At 44.7% G+C, this 24,617-nt stretch overlaps 1 protein-coding gene across 1 annotated transcript in view; it reads right to left on the bottom strand.

Moving 5' to 3' along the window:
• LOC116949405 (dipeptidyl peptidase 1-like) overlaps positions 1-19,555 on the bottom strand; it is a 29,097-nt gene extending 9,542 nt beyond the window's left edge. Inside the window, exons 1-4 of the mRNA XM_032966698.2 lie at positions 19,281-19,555; positions 14,826-14,971; positions 5,461-5,624; positions 1,691-1,846 (exon numbers count right to left, since the gene is read on the bottom strand). Of these exons, the coding sequence (XP_032822589.2) occupies positions 1,691-1,846; positions 5,461-5,624; positions 14,826-14,971; positions 19,281-19,464 (650 nt within the window). The 5' untranslated portion in view covers positions 19,465-19,555. The remainder of the gene's footprint in view (positions 1-1,690; positions 1,847-5,460; positions 5,625-14,825; positions 14,972-19,280) is intronic.
• Positions 19,556-24,617: the final 5,062 nt, after the last annotated feature.

Raw genomic sequence — 24,617 nt, 5'->3', positions numbered from 1 at the left:
ATCTGTATGTATAACGATGTACACGTATACATAACTTGCACAACCCTCACTAACCTGTGTGGTGAAGTATGGTTAAACAACGACCATGACTGACACAGCAGGAAGATGCCTTCACAATTTATACATGATGGTGGGATTATTGCTACAAGCTATATATACACACACAAAAAAAACACAGACACATGCCCATTTAACCATGGCATGTTGTGGAACTATTTGTCTCGGCATAAAAACTCGGAGCTGAAAAATCGGTGATGCCAACGACGTGAGCATGAACCCCCTTACCTTACAATCCTCCCTCCCACCGCCACCCATCACAAAAACAACCAATAACAACAACAACATAACCTCGACTTCAATTATACGGGGACTGCCGCTGCCACGTTCAACTCACACCGTCCACTCGGAGCCTCCCGAGCCGGAGTTAACGCCACGCTGTGTTGGGAAGCGGGCTCTGTGTACATTCACTGCGGGGGAATCCAAAGGGAATTAACCCCATGGTTGCCAATTTATGGCAACATCTTAACGATGCCCAAATGGGTGCCAGGCATTGTAGCTTTTAGATTCCCTACACCTTAAGTTATTGTCCATCAACTACACAGCAATGATAAGGCCGAATTAAGCCTTCCCATTATGACTTGCTTCAGTGGCTTCATTCATATTTAACCGCTTATGTTATCATGATTGTTGTTGTCAGCCTGTAAAATCCCACTGCTAGCCAAAACGCCATCCATTCCTTTCCTTATTAATTCCTGTCTAGTAGTGACCTCTGAACTGTGACTCTGTCTTGTCATCTCTTCCGCTGTCTTCATCTTCCTTTTCTGTCCTCTGCTTGCTAACTACTCCATGGTTAATTTATCCCATCTCTCACCAGTTGTTCTCATGACGTGACCTGCCCATTATTTGCATCTCATCCTTAACCATGTCCATTCGTTCTCATTCCTTGCACTTTAGGATCTTTCCCCATAATTGCGAGTTAATGGACTGGACGGCGATGCAAAATAAATGACTATAACTTTATTCATATATGAGTTCACGTTATTTCTATATACGTTTACAAATAGCTACATTTTAATCTGCGATCTATAAAATATATTGATGAAATCAGCTCATTTCCAGATGCTGCATGGATTATTGCATCGCGACATTGTGAGGGATGGTGATGCTTTGTGGAGGTCTTCATCCAGCAGTGCATTAATCATGCCTGATGGTGATGGCTGTATAAGAGTCAGGCCTATTTTTTTTAAACGTTTTATTTTTTATTTTACTAGATGCGTACATCCCACACAGCTATTTCCAGAAGCCACCTGGCCACAAATAATAGCTCAACGAAGTGGCTTATCGAGTGGAAATCTATATCAGCCAACTACTCTAAACACGTGTTTGTAAATGTGGAGGGAAAAAACCGGAGGACGTGGGGAAAAATCCACGCGACCATGGGGAGACGGAACATGCAAACTCTAAATATAAAGGCATCAGGGTCTGGGATAGAGATTGGACCCACGACCTCCTGTACACCAGGTGAGGCAGTTAATATCTCACCACCGCGGCGCCCCAAACAAAATACCGCCGCATGTAAACAGGTCACTTGTGAGTTGACCGTGAGTCGGTCATCCGAGGCACCACACCACAGGGCCGCGCGAGAATGAGGAGAGTGAGAATATCTCCAGGACATTGTGCGGGTGCTCACTTAGGAATGATCGAGCCAGTTCCACCCGAGCGCCGCACAATCTCTTCCATGGGTCGCCTCTCCATGTCCAGGTAGCGCCCCGCCCTCCACGAAGACTGCGCCGAGTTGATGGCATGGACGAACGCCGGGTTGTACTCGTACAGCTTCTGTGGCTCGCTGCGGGCAACAGAGGTGCGAGAGGTGCTGGGTCAAGGGGCATCGTAGCGCGCCGGTCCTGTCACTGGGTTCCCATTAAGGAGCAGGGGTAATAGCCCAGCTTTTATTATGGGGCATTGTAGCCCGCCTGGCTGCTACCGGGTTTCCACAGAGAATAAGAGTAAACACCCCCAGCTTATTCATATTGTGATGTATTTGTCTACGATGACAGTGTCGTGTGCTGTGATTTATACGGCGATTTTACAGAAATGTCCTCATAACCGGGGCTTAAATTCAGCCGGGTCTATATTGGTCAGTGAAGTGTAAAATATTGACGCACCCAGCACACCACGTCCCGTATACGTCTCGCTGTGGCTGTTAGTCACGTGCCATCTACACCAGGCTACCAGCGACCCGGGAAATATTCAGTGAAAATTTCAGCCCGGATTATCACTGTCTGTCGATTAATTCCATTAAGTGGATTATATATCAATTAAAACTATTGACTTCATTCTAAACCCACTTATACCACAACAAATTTGAAGGCCGTTTCACGTGTGGGATACAATATTGGTAGCATTTAAAAAAACACACAATTCAATTGATTTCCAAACAATGTTTTTAGCAAACATATGACACTGATTCTAACCGCAGCAGCAGCAACAACAACAACAAAAAACCCCTGCAAACCCATGACCTCATCATCACTACGTTGCCTCTTTTCCTGGCTGACCTCTTCTGAAGTCTCCCACATTATTGCTCCCTTCCTCTGCCCTGGCCACGCTACTCGTCTCTCCTCATCTCGCCCTGCAAATTGTGTTTCCTTTGCCGGCCTCACACACACACACACACAGACACGCGGCGTTGCTTTGACCTCCTTCTTCACAGCCTGCAATGGTAAACTCATTACACACCTCTGCCTCCCCACCTGATTACATGTTTTGCAGTCTTGCAGGTCAATTTCTTACCACTCTCGGATTTGCATTGCTAATAATGATAGGGTTCAAAATGTGTTTTTTTCATTATTACGTTATTGTTTCCCATGTCAGTGTTAGAGCCCATTGTAGCCTTTCCATATTAACTATAGACGGCAATTTTCTCCGGGCGCACCTTGCACAGTTGCAGAAAATTGAGAGAAATGCAATCAAGGCCCTCTGATCCATTGTCAGGACAAGCCCCTCTTGGCTGGACTACGGAACCCCATGGCTCAACTGTCACGCTCTGTCTCTCCGTTGCTGATCTGCAATCATAATTTCTTGTACACGTTTTGTGAGCAACTTCAGACGCGATACAAAAATATATATAGAGTTGGGAAAGTGAAGCCTGGGTATGCAAACTGGGTTAGCTTGTTTTATGTCATGAGAATGAACTAGATGGGCAATGGGAAGCTTATTATCCTCACGATTATTGTCATCATCATTTGTAATGGGAAACTCATTATCCTCGTGATTATTGTCATCATCATCATTTATAAGGGAAAGAGGAAAATGCAATCCTATATGTGCATATCTATACACGCTCCTGAGAGACAGCTCTCAAATTAATCCGCTCCTCTTAATCTCACTGTACTCGGAGCAATAAAATTGATCTTCCGTTTGCATAATAAAACACCAACATAATAGGCATTATGAGGGTTTTGTTGCATTCTCTAGCATTTAAATCGCTATTCTGGCGAAATAATTATATACATAGGAGCACGAGTGGAAAAGTGAAAGCAATTTTAAATGGACCATGTCAGCTACGTGTCCGTCACTTCCACCTCTTCGGCATTGCTGCCTGTTAAAAGTCTTCCGAACTTTTTGTCTGCCATTTACTCTCCAAAATGTATTTCTCACGTGGGAAATCCAGGGGCAGCCAGTAACCCAGCTAGTCTTGGTGGCAGCGGCCACGAACAACAGAGTTACCAGCCAGGAAACTCGAGGGATAGATTGCGTTTAATAGTAGTGTGTTTATTCTATAACTGTGTGCAGGAATAGCATGCTTCGATTACATGCATTTGTATATATATGTGAAAATACTACGTGCTTATACAAATACATAGCTACGTATATGTCGGTAGTTAAGTACAAAACGTAAAATTACAGAAGTCAGCACAGTTTGTCGTGTAACAATGCATGGGCAATTAAATTTGCGCTGCATTATTGAATTAAATTGAACCATGTGTAATGCACGAATTTGAAACAGCCTTTTCAAATCAAATAAAATCACTCTGGCCAATCAGTGGAAGCAGATGGTACATGAAGAAACATTACCCTATGCGCATTGATATTAATTCCATTAAAGTGGCTCTTTGGAAGTCAATACAAGGTTATGTGTTCCACATTTCCCATGGTATCATATATATGGATCCCTCAGCACTATTAGGTTAAAACTACATGTCAGGTGCTGATGTTGATCGAAGTTTGCCCACCAAAAGCCATGGATAACGCATAAAATCTAACTTTGACAGCTCATTAACCGCGATAACGATTTGTACTTTGTGGATAACAAAAAAAAACCTGCTGTGTTTTTTACAGCTGTTTTTCCAAGGACATATTTCAAGAGTAAAGTACACTTAAATCCAGCATTGTCCTGTCGCTTATGGCACTTTGCATCAGAGACGTTCGATACGCCAAAAGTGGTCTCCGCTTTGTGGCTCCCACTTCAGTCATGGTCTAGATATTGTTTCTCCCTCTCTCTCTCTCTCTTCACGCCTGCCAATTTTAAATGCTTAATGCGTGTGGTGGCGGCTATCTAAACGGTCATCGTAAGTGAAAAGCAATTCAAGCAAACACGGGGTAATACGATTACGTTAAATTGCAAGTGACTCGTGTGGAAGCTATCGATATGCATAAAAGCAAAACAATCAAAACCCACCACAACATTTCTCCGAAGCGACGATGGTCTGCGGCATGGCTTTCTGGGACAAAACAAAGGATGCACATTAAACTACTTGTGCCAAGGCTCGCTTAACCAAGGTGGAAACGTAGATGTTTACAGTTGAATGCTCAAGTGGATTAATTCAGGATCACGTGCGAGCCAGAGAGTGAGCAGGCAGAACTGCGCCCCAAATACTGGGCTCCTATCTCCGCAAGGAAATCACATGTACAAGCTATATCTCACTTTGACCTTGTGATGAATCACTCAAACATGTGCCCAATGAAGCAACTATTATATTTATTTATTTTTTCATATTTTACAGCTCTTTGTCAATCCACTGCTGGATCAAGGCCTTCCCATGTGTCTGTCGGCCATGCCCATAATTCACTGTACTGGTCAGTGCCCACTGGTGAAATGGGGACCCGAGACCGTTCATATATCACTCGCTACCTATGCTAGCCATAGCCAGAAGTCAAACCCAGGCCGCAGGATTCACAGCACGATGCACCAACCTTGGTGGTGGAACCGCTCCCCTCGGTCCCCATCACACTTTGTGACAATAATGAAAAAAAATTGAAACGAAATACACCTTTCTTACCTTTGCGATGCCCCCGACTCCTCGCTTTGTAATGGGAGCCTACGACCCACAAATCACCCTGAAAGCACCAGATCCCGTCGGATCTCAGAAGCCAAGCAGGTCTTTAGCCTGGTTAGTATGCGGACGGCGGACTGCCCGGGAATACCGGCTGCTCAGGCGGTGCGTGCGGCACACGCACCTTTTGTAGGTGGCGGCGTCCAGCGGCGTCGACCTGGGGACACTGGGCCCAGAAGAAACGCGCTTGCCCTGGAAGCAGGCCCAGTTGTGGCCCAGGCTGTCGTGCACCCAGCCCGGGAACGTCTGATCGCAGTAACTGATCACCTTACCCCCGGCCTGCTCATACTGCAAATGCACAAAGACACCCCCGTGTAGCGTTAACATGCTGTTGGGGCAAGGGCCGTTTGCGAGTAGCACCTGTGAAGGCCCCGCACGGCGCACAAGGGGGTGGGTGGCCAGCAACCACGCCCGACCGCCTTTTGTCTCCTCGGTGCTGATATTCACACAACAACACTTGGTAACTCATTGAAGGCTGAGTCTACCTAGACGAGGGGCTCAGGACCGGTTCAGATATTTGTCACTCATGTTGGCCGTGAGTGGGACTCGAACTTGGATGGCCGGGTTTGCAGCGCATTGCGCTAACCACTGCGCCACTCGCTCGCACTGCACGCGCACGCACACGCACGCACGTAGACGGTCGCACATGCGGGGATTCACATACGCGCATGTCAACGAGCGAGCGCGCGAGCACAAACACGAGCAGACGTTGTCGGCTGCGCACGCGGGTCTGTACCCCGTGTTGTTTGGCAGCATGTCCGGCGTTTTGCCCCATGTGCTGGGGAACGGTGGCGAGATGTTAACTGCCTCGCTTGTTGTACAGGGAGGTTGTGAGTTCGATCCCGAACCTGTACTTGGAGTTTGCATGTTCTCCCCGTGGTCGCGTGAATTTTCCTCCGGGTCCTCGGATTTTTACTCCGCATTTAGAATAAACGTGCTTCCAGTGTATTTTGGCTGCTATTAATGTTGCACATGACGATGAGCCACTTCGACTGGGCTATCATTTGTGATAGCCAGGTCGCTTCTGAGAAAAGAGATAATAGCTCATTGGGCCTTTCTTACCTGGTATAAACAAAATAAAATAGTTTTGGTATTTTTTAAGGCCTGTGGGTCCCGTCACAGTTGAGAGGAAACTGAATTCGTTGGCGGTGACCTGTGGAATGAGTCGCAGCGTTTAAAGCAGCATGCTGCCCACCGCTGCCCCACATCACACCAAACTCCCAAGACCGATTTCAGTTTCTCTTATATGCCGTGCGTGTCAGAATTAGTGGAATAAAAATAATAATGTTAATATGTAAATAATGAAATTCCCTCATGTGATGAGCCATTTCGTTGAGCTATTGTTTGTGGCCAGGTCGCTTCTGAGAAAGAACTGTGTAGCTCCGTTGGCCTTACACATGGTAACATAAAAAAATAGATTAGTTTCAAGTACTTGCTTATTCAGAGAAGCTCCCAGCACGAGGAGGGGAACGTCGGACATAACGACGAACACCATACGCGGCGTTCTCCATTCTTACATTTTGCCATTGCCCTGGATCCATTGAAATTGTGAAAATTATTTAATAATGCAAAGATAGCTTGTGCTAGTTATTTTTTATTGTTCCCAACAAACGCTCCATGTAACTCGCAGCTAAGAATACAAGCTGTAGAGACTGAATAATGGGGGGGCCATATATTAGAGGAAATCTGGCTGTTGACCTGAAATCCCATGCCCTCCAGAATAAGTGCACCCCCGCATGTATTTGTTATTTACGATGTTAGGTGCATGACTTACGTTATTTTCGAGTAATGCATCTTGAATATAGACTGTCTATTCAATCAGCAATGGTCTGCCAGCAAATCCACACTGACAAATGAGATATTGTACCTGGGCCGTACATCACAGTAAAATACTGGAAGTAAATAAGCGAGGGAATAAACGCAGGGGAAAACAAATGAATAAATCGCTCATTTCCAGCGGCAGCGTGCCTCTGGACCAAAGATGAGGGCAGTTTGGTTCACAAGTCAAATGTACGAACTCTATAGGGCAACCTCCTACTCCGACAAACATTCACATTCTAATTTACAGTGCAGTATTGCATCACTTTCTACCAGCCTCGTAAATTTCCACATGTAAATAACTCGGACGCATTGGCTGTGTAGCACACACAGACTCTGAATATCACAGCTGTCTTACTTGACACTGCCGTATAGCAGATGCATATGTAGCGGCAGATGCATTTTATTTCACGGGCGGAGTGGTGGCAATGTTCAGTGCGCTGCACGACAAACCCTGCGACCTGAGTTGGATTCCTGGCCGTGGTCAGCGTCAGTGAACCAGTCCCGGGCCCTGTCCCGTCCGCTGACCCCCACTGAGAAGCAAAGTGAAGTATGGCCAAAGGAACCCCGTGACCAACATTATATTATTGGTAGCCCTTTCATCTAACCCGAGGTGCATGCACCCCTGGGGGTGCAAGACATGGCCAGATTTTTTTAAGAAGGTAAATAATCGAAAGGCAAATTAAGCACGGGCACGTAAGTACAACTTACTTTGTTTCATCAAACCCCTATGTGTTTGTTAACAGGTCCCTGCAGGGTGGGCTGGTAGGACAAGTCTCTGCGCTGTCTATTGCTGATTTTACACCCAACAGCACGAGATTTCACTTCGTTAAAGTATTGAAAGGGGACAGACGGACGGACACATTAATCTATTGCAGGCTGGTACACTCAGTTTACAACTTCGTTCCTACCAGTTATATATATAAAACTAATTAACGATTAAGAACCTGGGGTGCAAGGCTGCAGTTAAGGTTATGAACCACTGACCTATACCATTGGATTGACAAAGGGCTGCACATTTTTTAAAATTTCTATTCATATATATTATTTCAGGTTGTGGCGATTCGTTTTTTGTTTGCATCAGTTGTCTGTTTACATAAGGCTGCAAGACAACGTCAGGCAGTACGCTCTTCATTCACGTCTGCAGGCGATGCGCTGTCTGCGCACGATTCAATCTGTGCCTTGAAAGCCAGTGGGAGGAATGACGCAAGGCAGCTCTCGGCCCTACCAAGTGTCAGAACAATAGTGGCAACATGAACACATCCGAATAAAGCTTCCCCGAAAGCCACGGCACACCCATGCGCCACGCGTAGACCTGCCGAAGGGCACTTTCGGTGCGGTGAAATGCAGGCAGCAGATGCTCTTTAAAAACCCTCCCTGACAATTCTGGGTTGTAGCACTGCTGGGAATGGTGCAGTGTAAAAAGAAAACTGCTGCACAGCTGCAGAATGTATTGAAAAATGACGAATACCAACCCCCTTTGCATGCCCTGGGAATCCCGGCTTAGAAAATAACCATTTGATTTATTATTTGCAGAAGGCACGTACGACCCTTAATGCAGCTCAGCCCAGCTTTCGGAGACGTCTTGTTCTGACAGAGAGGGCTCTTCTTTTGATTGTTCAGTCATTGTCATGCATTGTCATTTATGGGTGTGGGCTCTACTAGCACATGCATAGACAAGCCAGCATCAGCCCATACTACAGATAGGGTCATGGTTTTGTTTACCTCGGTCAAAGGTCATTTGTAGTTGGCAGCACATCATCAATACCGCAAGTCCCGGGTTCCTTTGAGTTGAAACAGATTCTCTCTACAAATAAATGTACTCAAGCAAGTGGTCTGCCTGCCAATACTGCCTCACATAAAGGCAACAATCAAGTATGTTTGTATAAGGTGTATAAACAATGAAATAGTTACTTGATAATTTCGTTAAAAATAAATATCTTGCAGGAGTTTGGCAATAATTGTTTGCAAACCTTCACGAACCCTCCCACTCTCATAGTTCACGGCTGACCATAACGTGTGTGACCTCCACACCTTTTTTGAATAAAGCTGCCCATTTAAATGCAGATCCAGCGAGTCAGTCAGATCACGTCCGACAAGGCCCAATAAGCTAAGAAGATGTCTTTAAATGGCCGACCGCTCTTTGTTGGGTCTGGAGATGGTGCAGGTGTTGGTGAGGCTCCTTCACCACCTCCACACCCGCAGCCTCCTCCACCTCCTACACCAGCCACCTCCTCCTACACCAGCCACCTCCTCCACCAGCCTCCTCCTCCACCAGCCTCCTCCTCCTACACAGCCACCTCCTATCAAATCCTGGAGCGTCTCCAAGGCTGACCTCAATATGACAAACAATAGGTTTGAGCTGTCTGTCAATCTGTTGCTGGATGAAGGTCGCCAGGTGCTATATCGGTCATAGGCATTGTTTAATCATTATTCACCACGCAGGTTGGGTGAAGTGGGGTGCCAGGACCAGTGCAGATATTGCTTATCAATGATGATAGCAATGACCTGGAATCAAACTCAGGCGACACTGGGCTGACCGCACAACGTTCTAACCACTGTGCCACTGCTCTCCCAGCATTGTAATACGAGCGAATAAATTAACGAATGAGAATACCGCAACAAGGCTTAAAAAAAAGCTACATCAACGTGCCGCTGACAAAGAATAATTTGCCAATTTTTTTTTGTATCCGTCAGCACCTTCCTGGTCAACTGAAAGTCTAACGACACTGCGGGGACAACGCTCCTTTCAGCTGACAGCACGAATGAGCTCAGAGCGACAGAGCAGCACTGTGAAGCCTGACTTTGGTTAAGTTGGCACCAAAAAAAAGCAGGCATATGACACCTCGAGTTACAACAGGGTCTCATGACAACTTGCCATGTCGTCAGCACGTGCCCAGTCAGCGTCACGTGAACTTGAAGCCCTAATGCTTGCCCTTGTTCCAAGTCATCTGACAGGAATCACGTATGTGTGTGTGTGTGTATATCAGGATGACAGGTAAATAAATACCTCAAAGTGCCTTGCGGTGTTGTGATTGATTGATTTGCAGTGCAAGCGTGGCTGCCCTAGACCCGCGGTGTCAAAGGCACATCGTGCAGCGCAGTATTTCTGTTTTTTTTAATATCAATTCGTTAATGATCACATCCAGTTCGAAGGTACACTTAAACAGACGTTGCCATTTTCTATGAACTGCTTTAATTTTCTCACATTATCAGGCAAGCGGGTATAATCGCAGTACTAAATAAAGCGAAGCACATTTTGCCTCGACCTGAATGTCAAAATTTGGCTGCAATTTGATTTAACCCTTTCTAGATTTGAAGCTTTCGTGACTGCAAGGATCCATACTCTTTGGTTCTATTCGGTAAAGTCACGTAGGTAAAAAATAAAACAACAAAAATCACGACGTTTCGGCCACAACACAAGGAAGTGCTGTTGTCCCGACAGTTCTGTTCCTTCACCTGAAGAAGGCCACTTGTGTTGTGGCCGAAACGTCGTGATTTTTGTTGTTTTATTTTTTACCTACGTGACTTTACCGAATAGAACCAAAGAGTATTAATTTAACCCCTTCATCTGCTATTGAGTGTACCTGTGGAAACTTTTGGGACACGGAGAGTTTGTCAACTATAGATCCACTTATGTCAGCAGCACTTGGGGAATGATCGTAGTCTATCCAATGATGGTTGGTGTTGTCATTCATCTACACAGCAAAGGCACTGCTAAAGTAACATCAAGACTCGAGTCGCCATGAGGACTAAACATCTGCAGATCATCAACAAGGTCATAGTTGACATTGCCAATGCGCCATTTAAGCATTCAACAAATCCAGAGGCACTGATGTTTATTTTTCTTTCAACCTGATCAGTGTCACTCCTTGGTGCCAATTTGTGTTTAAATAGTATCTAAACACAACGACATTCCCAACACAGTGTACAAAATAAGTCGAGTTTAAATTATGCTGATGGGACAGCTAGGCAGCGCCAAGTGCCGGTTTCTTCATAGTCATACATTTACCCTGACAACAGCTGTTATCCCCGCACACAGGAGATTGTGGGTTTAATGCCAGACCCTGTCGATGCATGTCATTGTATATTTGAAGCCTGCGTGTTCTCTCTCTCCCCGTGGTGGCAGCATGGATTTTTATCCGGCTTCCTACAGCTTAGCCTCCTCCTCCACATCGAGAAACCACACAGCGTTTAGATTATTTGGCTGCTGTCATGAATTCCCAAGTGTGATGAAGATATAAGCCACTTCGACAAGCTATCATGCGTGGCCAGGTCACCTCTGTAAAAAAAATATATATCTTAGTAGGCTTAACCTGGTAAAATAAAATAGTTTAGCTTGTATCAGAAATATTAGTTGTTGTTGGCTTATTGACAGCAGCAACGTATGGTAGAGATATCTGGGAGAGATGGTTGATGTATTAACATAAATATTTAACAAAAATATGCACATAAGTAAACACTGACCAACTTGGGGATGCAGACAAATAGCTGGACACAGGGTGCAGAGGCCTTCATCCAGCAGTAGACTTCCGCAGGGATGTAAATTATTTATTATTCAAGTTTTAATTAGTATTAAAATGCGGTTATACTCATACTCTTTGGTTTTATTCGGTAAAGTCACGTAGGTGACTGTTCCACCTGAAGACGGAAGCTTGTGTTGCCTCCGAAATGTCGTGATTTTATTGTTTTCTTTTATTTCATTTTTCCCACGTGACTTTACCGAATGAAACCAAAGAGTATGATTCCTTGCAGTCACGAAAGCTTCAAATCTAGCGGTTCTACTCAATTGTTTGAACACAATCAAAACTGCACAACACTCCAAATCTATACAACTTGCATGAATATTGATGTATTATAAATCGAATAAGGAAGCGTTTTAGTCGATGCATTAAATATATATCTCTGGAATAGATCCAATAACTTGCAATACAGGTTTACCACTGATATGCACAAAAAAACAGCTCACCATCAGGAAAACTGAGACAGAAATATACACACAGCAGGCTAATGTTTTTTTAAATACCTTTTTTTACAGAGCAGACAATGGGCAGCCAATGCTAATGAATTAAGGTTGGAGAGCTCACCTTATATGCTAGGTAACTTTAAATACTTTCAAGGAATGTTGACACGTGGGCAATTTTGAATGCACAAATGTGCTATTTTTAAACAAGTACATAATGAGCGTTACATTATTCAACAGAAAAATATAGATGCGTTAACTTATTTAACTTCATAAATAATACAAATTATTATGATTGTTGTTTACAGCCCTATGTCAATCGACCACTGCGTAATTGCCTCTCCACACAATATTGGTCAAGACAGTTATTTGAACATAACTTTACCATGCTGGTCAATACTGGTTTGGTGCAGCACCGGTTCAGACATCACTAGTGACTAATGTTAGCCATGGCTGGGAATCAAACTTAGGTCTCGTGAACCACTGCCCCCTGCTCCACTACATAATGCATACTATGTTTCTGATTGTAAATATATAGATTCATAAAATATATATTTTTAAAAAATTATTACAATCAATTAACAGACAAAGGATCTGCTTAACCTCGCTAAAACTAAATAACGTATACCCCATCCACCTGCGAGACCTCTGGGCCAACGCTTCCCAGCAGCACGTGTTTAAACGAGCAGATTCTGTTGAAGGGGAATTTGAACGCCCACTGCTACACCACCGACAAGAGTGCTTCTCAGCCGTTACGAAGAGAGAACCAAGCGGAGATATGGGTACTTTCAGCCTTTCATATTTACTCTATTGTTAAACGCACAGTGTACTCACTACATATCTCTCTTTACATCGACCAACAGTTGCATGTGCACATGAACTGTGTGTGAGGTTCGTACAGAGCGTAAAATTGCTCACTAACTGGGGCAACAAGCGCGTCCCCACGTGGTGACAATAACTGCCGTTCACGCAACATTAAGCTTTGCCATTCTGTAAGGGCCCATCGGTATGATCGCGCGTCCGTCCACAATGGTTTTTATCAATTAAGCCCCGATGGTCCATGTGCACCCACGAGACTCCCCTAGCAGCAAGACGTTTGCTGGCCGCACGTGACAATGCGCAGATGGTCACTGTCATAACCAAGGCCGTGGGGGGGGGGGGGGGAAGCAATTTTAGTCAAACAATGAGGACAGGATAAATTGCATAAAAAATTGCCTTCTAAAAGGAGCGTCGGTGGGAGAGAGCTGGAATAGGCGGTGGGTAGAGAGGGGGGGGGGGGAGTTGAATTAAATCATTGTGCCCACCTCAGCATGAAATTGAAAACCGTGGGGTAACAACAAAAAAACATATCTCACACCTCAACTGGGACGGAACACCGGCCTGCTATTGGCCAATAATATGTTGAAAAGTTTTGGGAGGGGAAACCATCGCTTGAGCAATTAAAACCATTTTCTTTAAGTCACTCAAATATTCAGACGTCGCCCTCACCACCCAGTTAAACTGGATTGCAATTTAAAATGTTATTTAACTTTCTACAGAATTATTTTTTAGTCTTACATACCGAGCACAGATATTTCCTTCCTGTATAAAGCTCGTGTGGAGGTGGATTGTTGCATCATAAGACCATGAGGGTTTGGGGGAGGCTTCGATCGAGCAGTGGATTGAACATGTATAATTATTAGGATGGTGTCGATAATTATATAGCTGCTTTCACACATTTGCGAACAACACTAAATTCAGAGTGAGTTTCCGATTGGGCTTATAGCGTCCGTTTGCCCAGGCCGGTATGCGCAGGTTTAATAGCAATTATCATCAACTTAGATTTCCTCCAATTACAACGCTTTTTTCCCTCATGAACTATACAATAATTATGAATTTGGGATGTTCTTAACCTCTCAGTCAGGACCTCTCGTAAAATGAACACATTTCCTAATAAAATACGTAGACTATGTTTTCAAATTCACACGTAATCAAGTTTCCTTGTTTTATTTTGTAAAAGTTATTCATGAGCAGGAGAAAACAAAAGGGATTATTTATCTTCATCCTCAGCCATTGTCAATCCACTGTTGCATGATGGCTCCCGCAAGCCACCACCACCACCTCCTCCTCTCATGATCCTGCGATAACATGATCCACCTACCACCTGCACATCAACGGATTGCAAGACTGTTATGCCAAAAGCATCACGATATGCTGTACCGGGCGCTCATCAAGTAGTAGTTCGAGGCAGTCTGGCAATGATGATGATGATGATAATTGCTAAGTTGGGATATGAGAATTTGTCTTCAATTCACCTGGTGAGCAGTTACAACAATAATCGGTGGGTTAAAACGCCTGGATGTGTGATCAATGTTGGAGGGTTCGTAATGATAAGAACCAAAATTTGACCAGACCATCACGTGACCTCACCCACACATCTAATCTAATCTCGTATATTTATAGAGCGCCTTCACTCAGGGTGCTTGATATTAGAATAAATAATAGGTTTCAGCTTTTGTCAATCTTCTGGCTGATGAAGGCCTCCTTAGGCCCTATCCGTCATAGGCGTCGATTGGGTGGTGATGATGACGACGACGACGACGATGTCGTCGATTACTTCCCTGGGAAATGATTTTTTTTTTTTATTTGGGCAATTGAATGGAATCTATTTACCGAATCGTTTCTCAGCCCACATCTCTTAGGGGCTCCCGTTCGGCAGCGCGACTCACCTTGAAGAACGCGAACCACTTGTAGTTGTTGAGCTCGATCTCGAAGCCCTGGTTGTAGACGATGGTGAAGAAGCCTGGGCGTCCCAGTTCGTCCGAGGCGAGGTCAAACTTCTGCAGGTGCACGGTCACAGACTGCACCGGGGGGCCTACAGCAGCGTGGAACGGCAGCGTGGCACGGCGCACGGGGGTCAGAGGTGGCACGTGCAAAAGAGAAATCGCCGTTGTGGTGTGAGCTCGTTTCAAGAGGAGGGGGGGGGGGGGGGTTGGTGGGCGCATTCAAAAGGTTAATTTGGCACGACAACGTGGCAATGTTAAACAAGCGTTATACAAACATTAAACGTGGTATGATCCCCTCTTGTCCATCCTGTGTTTTGCTCGAGCTCTCATTAACCAGTAAACATGCAACGTTGGGCCAACGTTGGAATGTGTTTGAACCGTTGGCCCAACGTTCCATTTATCCCGTGTACAGCAAGTAGGTTTGCGAGCCAATATGTGTGTACATTTGAATGTTATCCACTCCAAATGCCTGGTGGCTCCTTCAGAACCCTGCTTCCTTCCACGAGCAAAATACTCTTTGACAAAATGGAATTGGCCAAATGTCTGAGACTCATTCAGACATTGTTTTGTAAAGATGCATTACATTGTGCTTACAGTGGCATTCAGTGATTCTAGACCTCGGGAGACAGCAAGACTCCTTAATATTGCTTCACAGATCCACTTATCCTTTTACAGATTACTTAATCTGTACAGATCCTTGAGCTTTCAAACCCTCCACACATATTTGGGGACTTATACTTCAGATCATGGCATCTCAATCGTCAGGAAGGGCTGCCGGAAAGCGGGATGGGAGTGGGTGGCTGGGCAAATTGCCCTTGAAAGCACACAAAATAGGGCCCCAGAATTGGCTTTTTTTTATTATTATCGCTCATGAATAAGGCGGGCCACAACACGTGGCATGCTGCCTGGGCCTCCAACCTCTGGGTGGCCCTGTCTGCAGTTTGCATGACCCACGTTCGGCGGTGCAAGTGTTTGTGCATACCAATAATATGATTTGTGCAGCGTGTACAACCCCAATCTTGCGTGTAAATTTAGACGATCGGTGAACGTGGAATGGTGACCTGGCGTGAGATATAAGAATAATATTTGTAAAAAAAATCCTGCCCAAGACCATATTGGCAGCGTGAATTATTGCCGCAGTTTAATTAGGTTCCTTACACATGCAGATGAAGACATGAGCACGATTTGTAGAGACAATGCTGTCTGGCGTGCCTTTTTTAATTATCCCTTGTGCAAGGTGTAGATGAGTGTGCACATTATGACTAAATGTGAAAGTGATGTTTGGACTCATGGTTCGTTTTAACGTGGACTCGAACCTCACTGCAACATCATTCAAAGATAGATGTAACTTATAGTCGCTTAATTTCTCCAACGACTACTCCAACTAATTAATATAATACGTGATAAATTAGGAAATAAATGCACCATGTTTATTAGGCGCCGCGGTGGCGAGATGTTAACTACCTCGCCTGGTATACAGAAGGTGGTGGGTTCGATCCCGACCATGACGCCTGCTGTATGTTAGTATGTTCTCCCCGTGGTCGTGTGTATTATTCTCCAGGTCCTCCGATTTGTCACTCCACATTTAGAAACACGCATTCAGAGTATTTGGCTGTTACAAATATCTCCACGATAAGCCACGTCGTTGAGCTATCATTTGTGTCCAGGTCACGTCTGAAAAATAGCTTCATAGCTCAGTGGACCTTAGCTGGTAAAAAGAGTAAAATAAATAACGAAATATCTAAAAGTTTATTAAACGCTCCTAACACCGCTGGTGAAACGGCCTCCAACTAGACAGAACTCTGGAGAGCCCCGCCTCTAGTTGGTGTTTTTGCCTACTCTTCCACACTGGCCAGCCGTTTTGAGACAGGTGGATGGACCGATGCTGCCGTGACCTGCAGTGATCCCATTTATACCGCTGGCTGGATCGAACGGGAGGAGGGAGGGGGGGATTGTGAAACTTGCCCCATTGTTTCAACTGCCGTGACAGGAAATTGGGAACGCTGACCCCTACAATGTAAATGTCAGTGTGCTCACCATCACACCCCAGCGAACGTCCCTATTAATTTAATACGAAGCAGAAGGAGAAAAAAAGACAACTCATGAGTCCGAAATCAAAACTGCTTCCGCAGATATTCTCACGATTCAGGATTAGTTAAAAATAATAGCGATGCATTTTCTTTTAACAGTGTGTGCACTAAATGGACTAATGCTTGTATCAGAGCGGCTATCTAGCACTGCTGAAATAGTGGATCGCATTGTTTACAATCTGAACTTTCATATATCTCTTGCAAGAAAGGAATAATTAATATCTTTCAGTCTCTCACCCAGCCCCAGAAAAAAATGTATTGTTTGATTAATGGCAGCGGCAGCTTACACAGGTCTGAGAATTACTATTGTGTTGATTATATCCTTAACATGGCAAATTGATCCCTTGTATGATCTCTCTATAACACACGTGTTATATTCTTTCCAACCCTAGTATTATAATTTTTTTGGTATAGGATGGAAATTTAAATAGAACGAACCATTGTTTTTGTCACTGTGAAGCGTTTGCTAGAAATAAAAATCTCGTCCACTCACACATATCAACTAATAAGCAAATGCTTTTTTAATATAAAAAATACGTGATGAATTCCGAGCTAAATTATTTCAGAAAAGATTAAACTAATTGTGTTTTATTTGCATAAGCAATATGCCATTATTGCATTATATATATTTTTAAGGATAATTCCAAGATTTAAACACTTACAATTTGAATATTTACAAAGAGTGAATGATTACTTTTGCTTTTTAAATTTTTCGGCGCGTGATCTTTCCATTCAAATTTGCGTTTTTCTGCAGATATGAGGCCTGCATGGCCGATGTCAGTATTGTCTTTATAGCAACACAAAAGGGAGGATTTGTTTTCAAGCATGATTCACCACCTGTGACAACGGAGCGTAGCTTAGTTTAATAGGCTCATTACACAAGAGACACCGTGGCTAGTTGGTCACTGTTGGATAGTTTACAAGATTTCCTGCAGACACATTAGCATATATAGCCTCGTGCAGCGTCGCAGTACGTGTTTGATGTTTGCAGAAAAAAGCCTCACTATGCTTTTCCATATTGTTGTATAAATGATATACGGTGTTCATTATTCTCATTTAACGTTGTACATTCTGTTTACGGTTTTGCTATGACAGTACATGCAGTTTCCTTATTTTTAAACATGTTCGAATAAATGCATGCAAGTGTGTTGAACTTCTTTCGTACGTAGCCGACCACGCTCATCGGAGGTGCGGGGGGGGGGGGGAAGGACAAGAAACTGAACACATAAAGCAAACACGAATTGCGCTAAATAATTTCACAATTGTCACATACACCACCGTGAAACGAAGTGTACATTGGTATGATTTAAAATAACAATGCACAACTTTCTGTATATGCTTAAATAGGCATTTGGTTGATATGCTTTGTATAATTGTGAACGCACATAATGCACACAGCATAAAAATCCTCCTGCTTGGCCTTATAAGCTACGAATGCACGTTACGTTCGTGAGCGCCTATTAAGGTCACCAAAAGCACACGGGAAGGTAGTGCAACCAGAATTATGACCGACCACCTTTGTTTCCCAAGTGCTGATGTTCCGATTACTCATGGAACGCTGAGTATCCCACGAGGCCAATTTCCAGCGACCACTTGCCATTGTTGCTGTACATCATAACTAGGATTAAATCTGGGTCAGTGGGCGCCACGAAATTACTGCACCCCGCACTAAACACGTGTAACGCGAGCACGCATCCGCACAGAACAACAATAACGCGCCGCACTTAAGGATGTAAGATACACGCGGTATCCAACTAGCAATGTCCTCATTCTGCTGTCAGGAAGCACTTGTGGTCGCATTAATTGTAGCTGTGAGGTCACCGAGGTCACCTGAGTCGCACGCATCTAGGTGCATAAGCACTCGTGGCTAATGCAAATCGTGCGTTAGTTCTGCGGGCGAAACGTAACGTGCATTGGCAGTTCTCACCGCATTAATTTCACTGGGCGTTTGTAATCAACATCTGCGGTATCTTTCTTTTCCATTCTTCTTTTGTGAACTATGTCCCAGAGGGGATATTGCGCAGGGACATGTAGATATATATACCAATGTATGCACATACATAAAACAAAGTCAAGGTGACACGTTGACATGTGCAACGACAAAAACAACTACTACAGAAACATACTCTGTAGCTGACAACATTTTGGGCAATTGTAGACACGTCAGAGTAAATGTCAATTGCTCTATTTCTGTTCCCAGCAACAACAACAACAACAAACTAGAGCAAGCCATTTGATGGTTTCGGGATAAGCCACCGCGGGATGTGGTTTGTGAGCCAATAAGCGCCTTCTGTCAGTGATGTCTCACCCATGCTGGAGCAGTCGATGCTGCTGTTCTGTCCTCCCTTCCCCACCTGGAGAACCCAGGTTCCCAGGAGGTCTGCGTACGAACAATTGACCGGGGTGTCAGCCCAGCCCCCTCCAAGTGCACCGAAAAGCACCAGCACCACCACCACTGCCGAGGACAGAGGCCTGCCCCTGCGGTGACCCATCGCGAGAATTCGTATCGCTTGGCAACCCACGATCGCTGAGACTTGGGGGGACTGAGCGGAGAACGCAGAGTTTAAATACCCCCACCCCACTCCCCGCCCCCCCCCCCCGCCACCGATCCCCGTTGTCCTTAGCCGGCACTTTTCGTGAGGTTCCGGCCACTGCTTGGGGTGGCGGGGACCGCAAATCGCTCCGCTCCGCTTTAATTCACCGCGTGCGCGAGATGCCCTCGGTTTAGTGCCGGTTCAAAGGCCCCTTGGCACGGTGGATTGCAGGCACATGTCGCATGCGTCATCGGTTTTTTCCCTTTTTCTTTTACGAGTAACGCATTAACTACGAGAGGCTCACGAGTTTCGGTCGTAAATTGTACACGGAGGCAACGCTTGCCGTTAACGGCATACGTTAAATCCATAGATGCCGCATTCGTGTCGATCCACTGCTGGATGAGGGCCTCCCCACGCTGCACAGGTCGTGGGGGGGGGGGGTTCTTTGACCATACTTCACCACGCTAGTTCGCGTGTGTTGGTGAAGGTGAGAAACACTGTCCCCGGCTGACAACAGAGCCGCACGATATCCCACAACGCCCGTGTTTAGGTTAGCAGGCTCAACGAGCTGCTTAGCTTCTACAGCTTTGTGATTACACCCGCGGATATTCCAGGCGATGTGGTTTTGCGTGGGATCCTGCTTATCCAAAAAAACATCTCCACCAGACGGAGTGATTTTACGTTACCCAGCAAACTAGGAACGTTGTGCCAACGTTCGCCCAACGTTGCTTCCACGTTGCATGTTTACTGGTTACTTATTCACACTTTGCTCTGAATTGTATGATCTGGCCATCATTCCCGGCCATGGCTAAGGGGCCGTCCATAAATGACGTCACGCACCTAGGGGGGTCAGACATTTGTGACGATGTGTGACGAGGGGGGGGGGGGGGGTTGAGAAATGTGACGTCACATCAAAATGCGCAACTTTAAATATAAACAACACGTTCTATTTATATTGTTATAACAACACTATTTTTTTGATTAATTTTCATTATTAACTATCTGAATATTTAAATTTACTAAGGTCACCTTTTATTTATTCCATGAAGGAGCATTTTGCTTCTCCATCGGAGAATGGAGAAGCATACATTTAGTTATTAAACATTTAGATTTTAATGATTCTACCAGGGCTTTTCATTATGTGGAATAAATATGTACTCTCCATTTTGCTTCATTCTACTGCAAAGTTTCAAGTATTTTTTATAGTTATAATTACTTTTAATATATGATAATTATAAGAGAATTTCAACATAATATTCTGAACATCTGCAGTTTTAGTTAGACGATTAATATTTTCAAGTGAATTTTATGCTAAAATTTCAGCTTTCTAACGCCTCCTTTTTAATACATGTTTTCACCTACAACATCAGAGTGCAAGGCCACATTAAATACGCACTACAATGACGATAATTTAAAGCGATTTGAAGCATGTTTTATTTTCAAAATGGAAATATGGATTTGGGGGGGGGGGCAGAGCTTTGTGACGTCATATTTGAGGGGGGGTCAGTGTGTGCTTTCAGCGACGATAACGATGATTCAGAAACACAAGTCAGATGCATACCTCTCTTTAGAAGTCTGCATGGCATGCAAGTGCAGACTGTACTCCTACCAGTTGCACTCACTACACCCTATTGCATGCCCACCCTCGCTTTTGTAAACACACAGGACCTGTGCGTGTGTGCGCTGAACCTCTTTCACACCGCACGTAGCCGCCCATTCTCATCGGAGGTGCGTGGGAAGGACAGCGAGGCAAAGTGCGTGCCACCAACCTCCGCTCTTCCATTATGAAGTTACAATCTGTCACTTCCTTTGACCTCCTGCTACAATCAGGAGCATTCACGGTCTCGTGCCTTCCATCCCCAAACTCAATTACCCCGCATGTCCCCGCAATGCAGCCCGATACGTCTCGCAGGTACGCACGCATGCTCACGCTCGGTTGATGATGCTGGTGGTGGCTTAACCCTCTCTCTCTCTCTCTGCCTCCTGGCCACGCGGTGACTTTGCTTCGAGCCGCCAGGGGTGGTTCCAAGAGGAGTGTCAAATTGATTTGCTTGCTGTGCTTATTAGGAAAGGGATGTCGATGATGGGAAACAATCAAACGTTTCTGTTGTTGTTGTTGTACTTTATACAATTACATGGATGCTGCTGCAGTTGTAACGGTTAACGCACTTATCTTGCAATCCAGAGGTCTCCGGTTCAATTCAATCTCCCCCCCCCTCCCCCCCTGCACGAAAGTTGAAACTATTAAATCCCCCCCCCCCCGCCTCCGCTTGGCTTCTGTCCACCCAGCAGCATAATTGGGAGCACCGCAAGTCGCCGGCGAGCGGCAGGTCGAGTGCGCGCGGCAGGGTAAAGTGTGGGCACTCTCACACTTGCTGCTCCACGTGGGAGCGCCGACCAGACGCCCGTGATGGGAGAGCCCTCCAGAGCTCCCTCGGTATCATCGCTTTAGGTGCCGGAGTGGGGAATCCTTGCTCAAGCATTAAGCTAATTAGTTGGCGACGCTGCATCGGCAGTGGTGCACGGGCACAAAAAGAAGGGGAAAAAAAACGTTAAACTCAAAACCTTGGTCAGTAACGCTGCCCTAGAGGGAAAGGCAATATATTGGTTGGCATTTGAGAAAACGACCCTTCTTCATAGAAGATAAATAGTCAGGCCTACACTACGGGGCCTGGTGAGAATTAAAAACATACTCTTTGGTTCTTTCGGTAAAGTCACGTAGGTAGAAATAAAATAAAACAAATCACGACGTTTCGATCGCAACACAAGCAATCCTTTTCATGTTTCCCGATGAACAATGAACCTTATGGCTGGACCCCGGGGTCCCATAAGCCCCCCGGCTCTCGCATCAACTGCATTGCGACGTCTGTTGAAGGCGAACGACACGGCAATCGATCCCTCTCGACGAGCTCTACACGATGCGATAATGAAAGTTTTATAGTTTTGTTTGTGACCACGGAAATTTTGGCAACGACGGGTGCTTGGTGAAGAACGAAGATAGGATTGGTGTCTGGTGGGTCGCGGCGTTTACGTGCGCGGTGGGACGGAGTCGCCAAAAGCCACAAGGTTCAACTTCTAAATTGGCACGTGAATAGTTACCTATTGCACGTGTGCGTGTATGCATTCGACCACGCGCATATGCAAAGGATAACATTAACACGTCCACACAGATGTGTTCACAAACCTCAAGTACGTTTGTGAGCTATTAAGAAATTGGGCCCATTATGTGTGTGATTGGGTCACAGGTGATGTGCGTGCCCTGGATATGACACCGAAGTAACGCAAGTGCGCGCATTGGAGACGCCACTCCGTAGGCTTCTCCAATGCACAAAAACGTCCCTCGACTCCGTTGTGTTGGCTTCAGGTTACAGATTAGATCTGAAGGGAATACAAGAGCCATCCTGCCGTGTCGTCATTAAATTCTGCTCAAGCATTATGGCAAGTGCGGGGCGAGGAAGCCGAGCATGAGGCACGTGTGGGGGGTTGCCGAGATACCTGACGCTGTATTTACATTCAGATTTAATCCCAGGGCAACTGCGGCCTAAGCGATACCGCATGCCTTGCAGACGATGCTTTATTTATTTCGGCTCTTTTAGTGTGTCTCAAAATAAGGGGAGGGGGGGGGGTGGGCAAGAGCCAGCCAAGGAGGGATGACTGATTTATTATGAAGTCACGATCCGTTTAATCTTCGTTTGTTTGGAGTTTGAGAAGAACCACCCAATCCATCGCCCTCTTTGTGTTCCATGCAGGCCAAACAAGGGCAGATACATTGCAGTCCAATGTCCTCTTTTTTCTATGCAAGCAGAGAAATGCAGACTCCATACGATGATTACGGTGCTACATGCATGCTTACAGGTGCAGCGGCCCCTTTGTCAGTTCACTGTTGGATGAAGCCCTCCCATGCGCCTTTCCTCGTTTTTTTGGGATTGTTCAACCATACTTCACCACGCTTGCCAACGCAGGTTGGTGAACGGGCTGCCCAGGACTCTGCCAAATCACTTGCCAGTGGTGTTAGTTATAGCTGGCAGTCAAATGCAGGTTTCAGAGTTCACAGCGTACTGCGCCAACCACCGTGCCACGACTGCTCCGTCCCTCTTGCAACACGCATGTCCTTTCTTTATCAGCAGCTTAGAGCCCATTGCAAGCAAGGGTATATATATAATTTTTTTAACGAGACACCTGGGATTAAATAAGTAGAATTTACGAAGCGTTAAATTGCATTGATTATAGTCACCCCCTCCCAAATCGATGATTTCATCCCCTCAGCTCAACTCCTGGAAATTTAGCACGTTAGCTCTTTGGTTTAGTGACATAATACTGACAATAATACCAACAATAATGTTACTAACAATAATAATACTGACAATAATACTAACAATAATAATACTACAAATAATAATACTAACAATAATACTGACAATAATAATACTAACAATAATAATAATACTAACAATAATAATACTACAAATAATAATACTAACAATAATACTACAAATAATGATGCTAACAATAATAATACTAACAATAATACTACAAATAATACATCAAATAATACTACTAACAATAATAATACTAACAATAATACTGACAATCTTTATTTAACCCGGATAAACCCTCCAAGGGAGGTGTGGCATGGTCGTAACAATACACTTTACAAAATCATCAAATATGACAAATTAATATTAAACACCACAATGATATATGCCATTTTAAAAGTTAACGTTGCAGTCCTGCAGTTCCTAACTCACGTGCCGATGGAGCTTAAGACAACCGTCTAAATGGAATTCAGGAGGATTTTCATACACACTGCAATGATGTTCTCTAAACGGCCAATGACATGTAAACACAGTTCACTATAATAGGTTGCATCTGCCAGGTAAGTACATTGGAAGAGATGTTATATGCAGCAATAACTTGCAGATAACATTTTCAGCCAAATAGTCAAACTTGCATAAGTTTGGCAAATCACTTTGGATTTCTCTTACAACCTCTGTCCACTTGTTGTGTTTGTTTTTAGAATTTTAGATTAGGTTGAAATTGATTGCAATATAAAAACACTTTGCAAAGTAATTATCTCCATGAATAATAAACGATGGCGATAATGACAAAAC

This window comes from Petromyzon marinus, chromosome 36, assembly GCF_048934315.1.
Source record: "Petromyzon marinus isolate PM22_M1 ecotype Great Lakes invasive population chromosome 36, UKy_Petmar_22M1.pri1.0, whole genome shotgun sequence".
NCBI classification, from domain to species: Eukaryota; Metazoa; Chordata; class Hyperoartia; order Petromyzontiformes; family Petromyzontidae; genus Petromyzon; species Petromyzon marinus.
The sequence above is the reverse complement of the archived record's forward strand: the minus strand, read 5'-3'. Positions and strand labels throughout refer to the sequence as shown.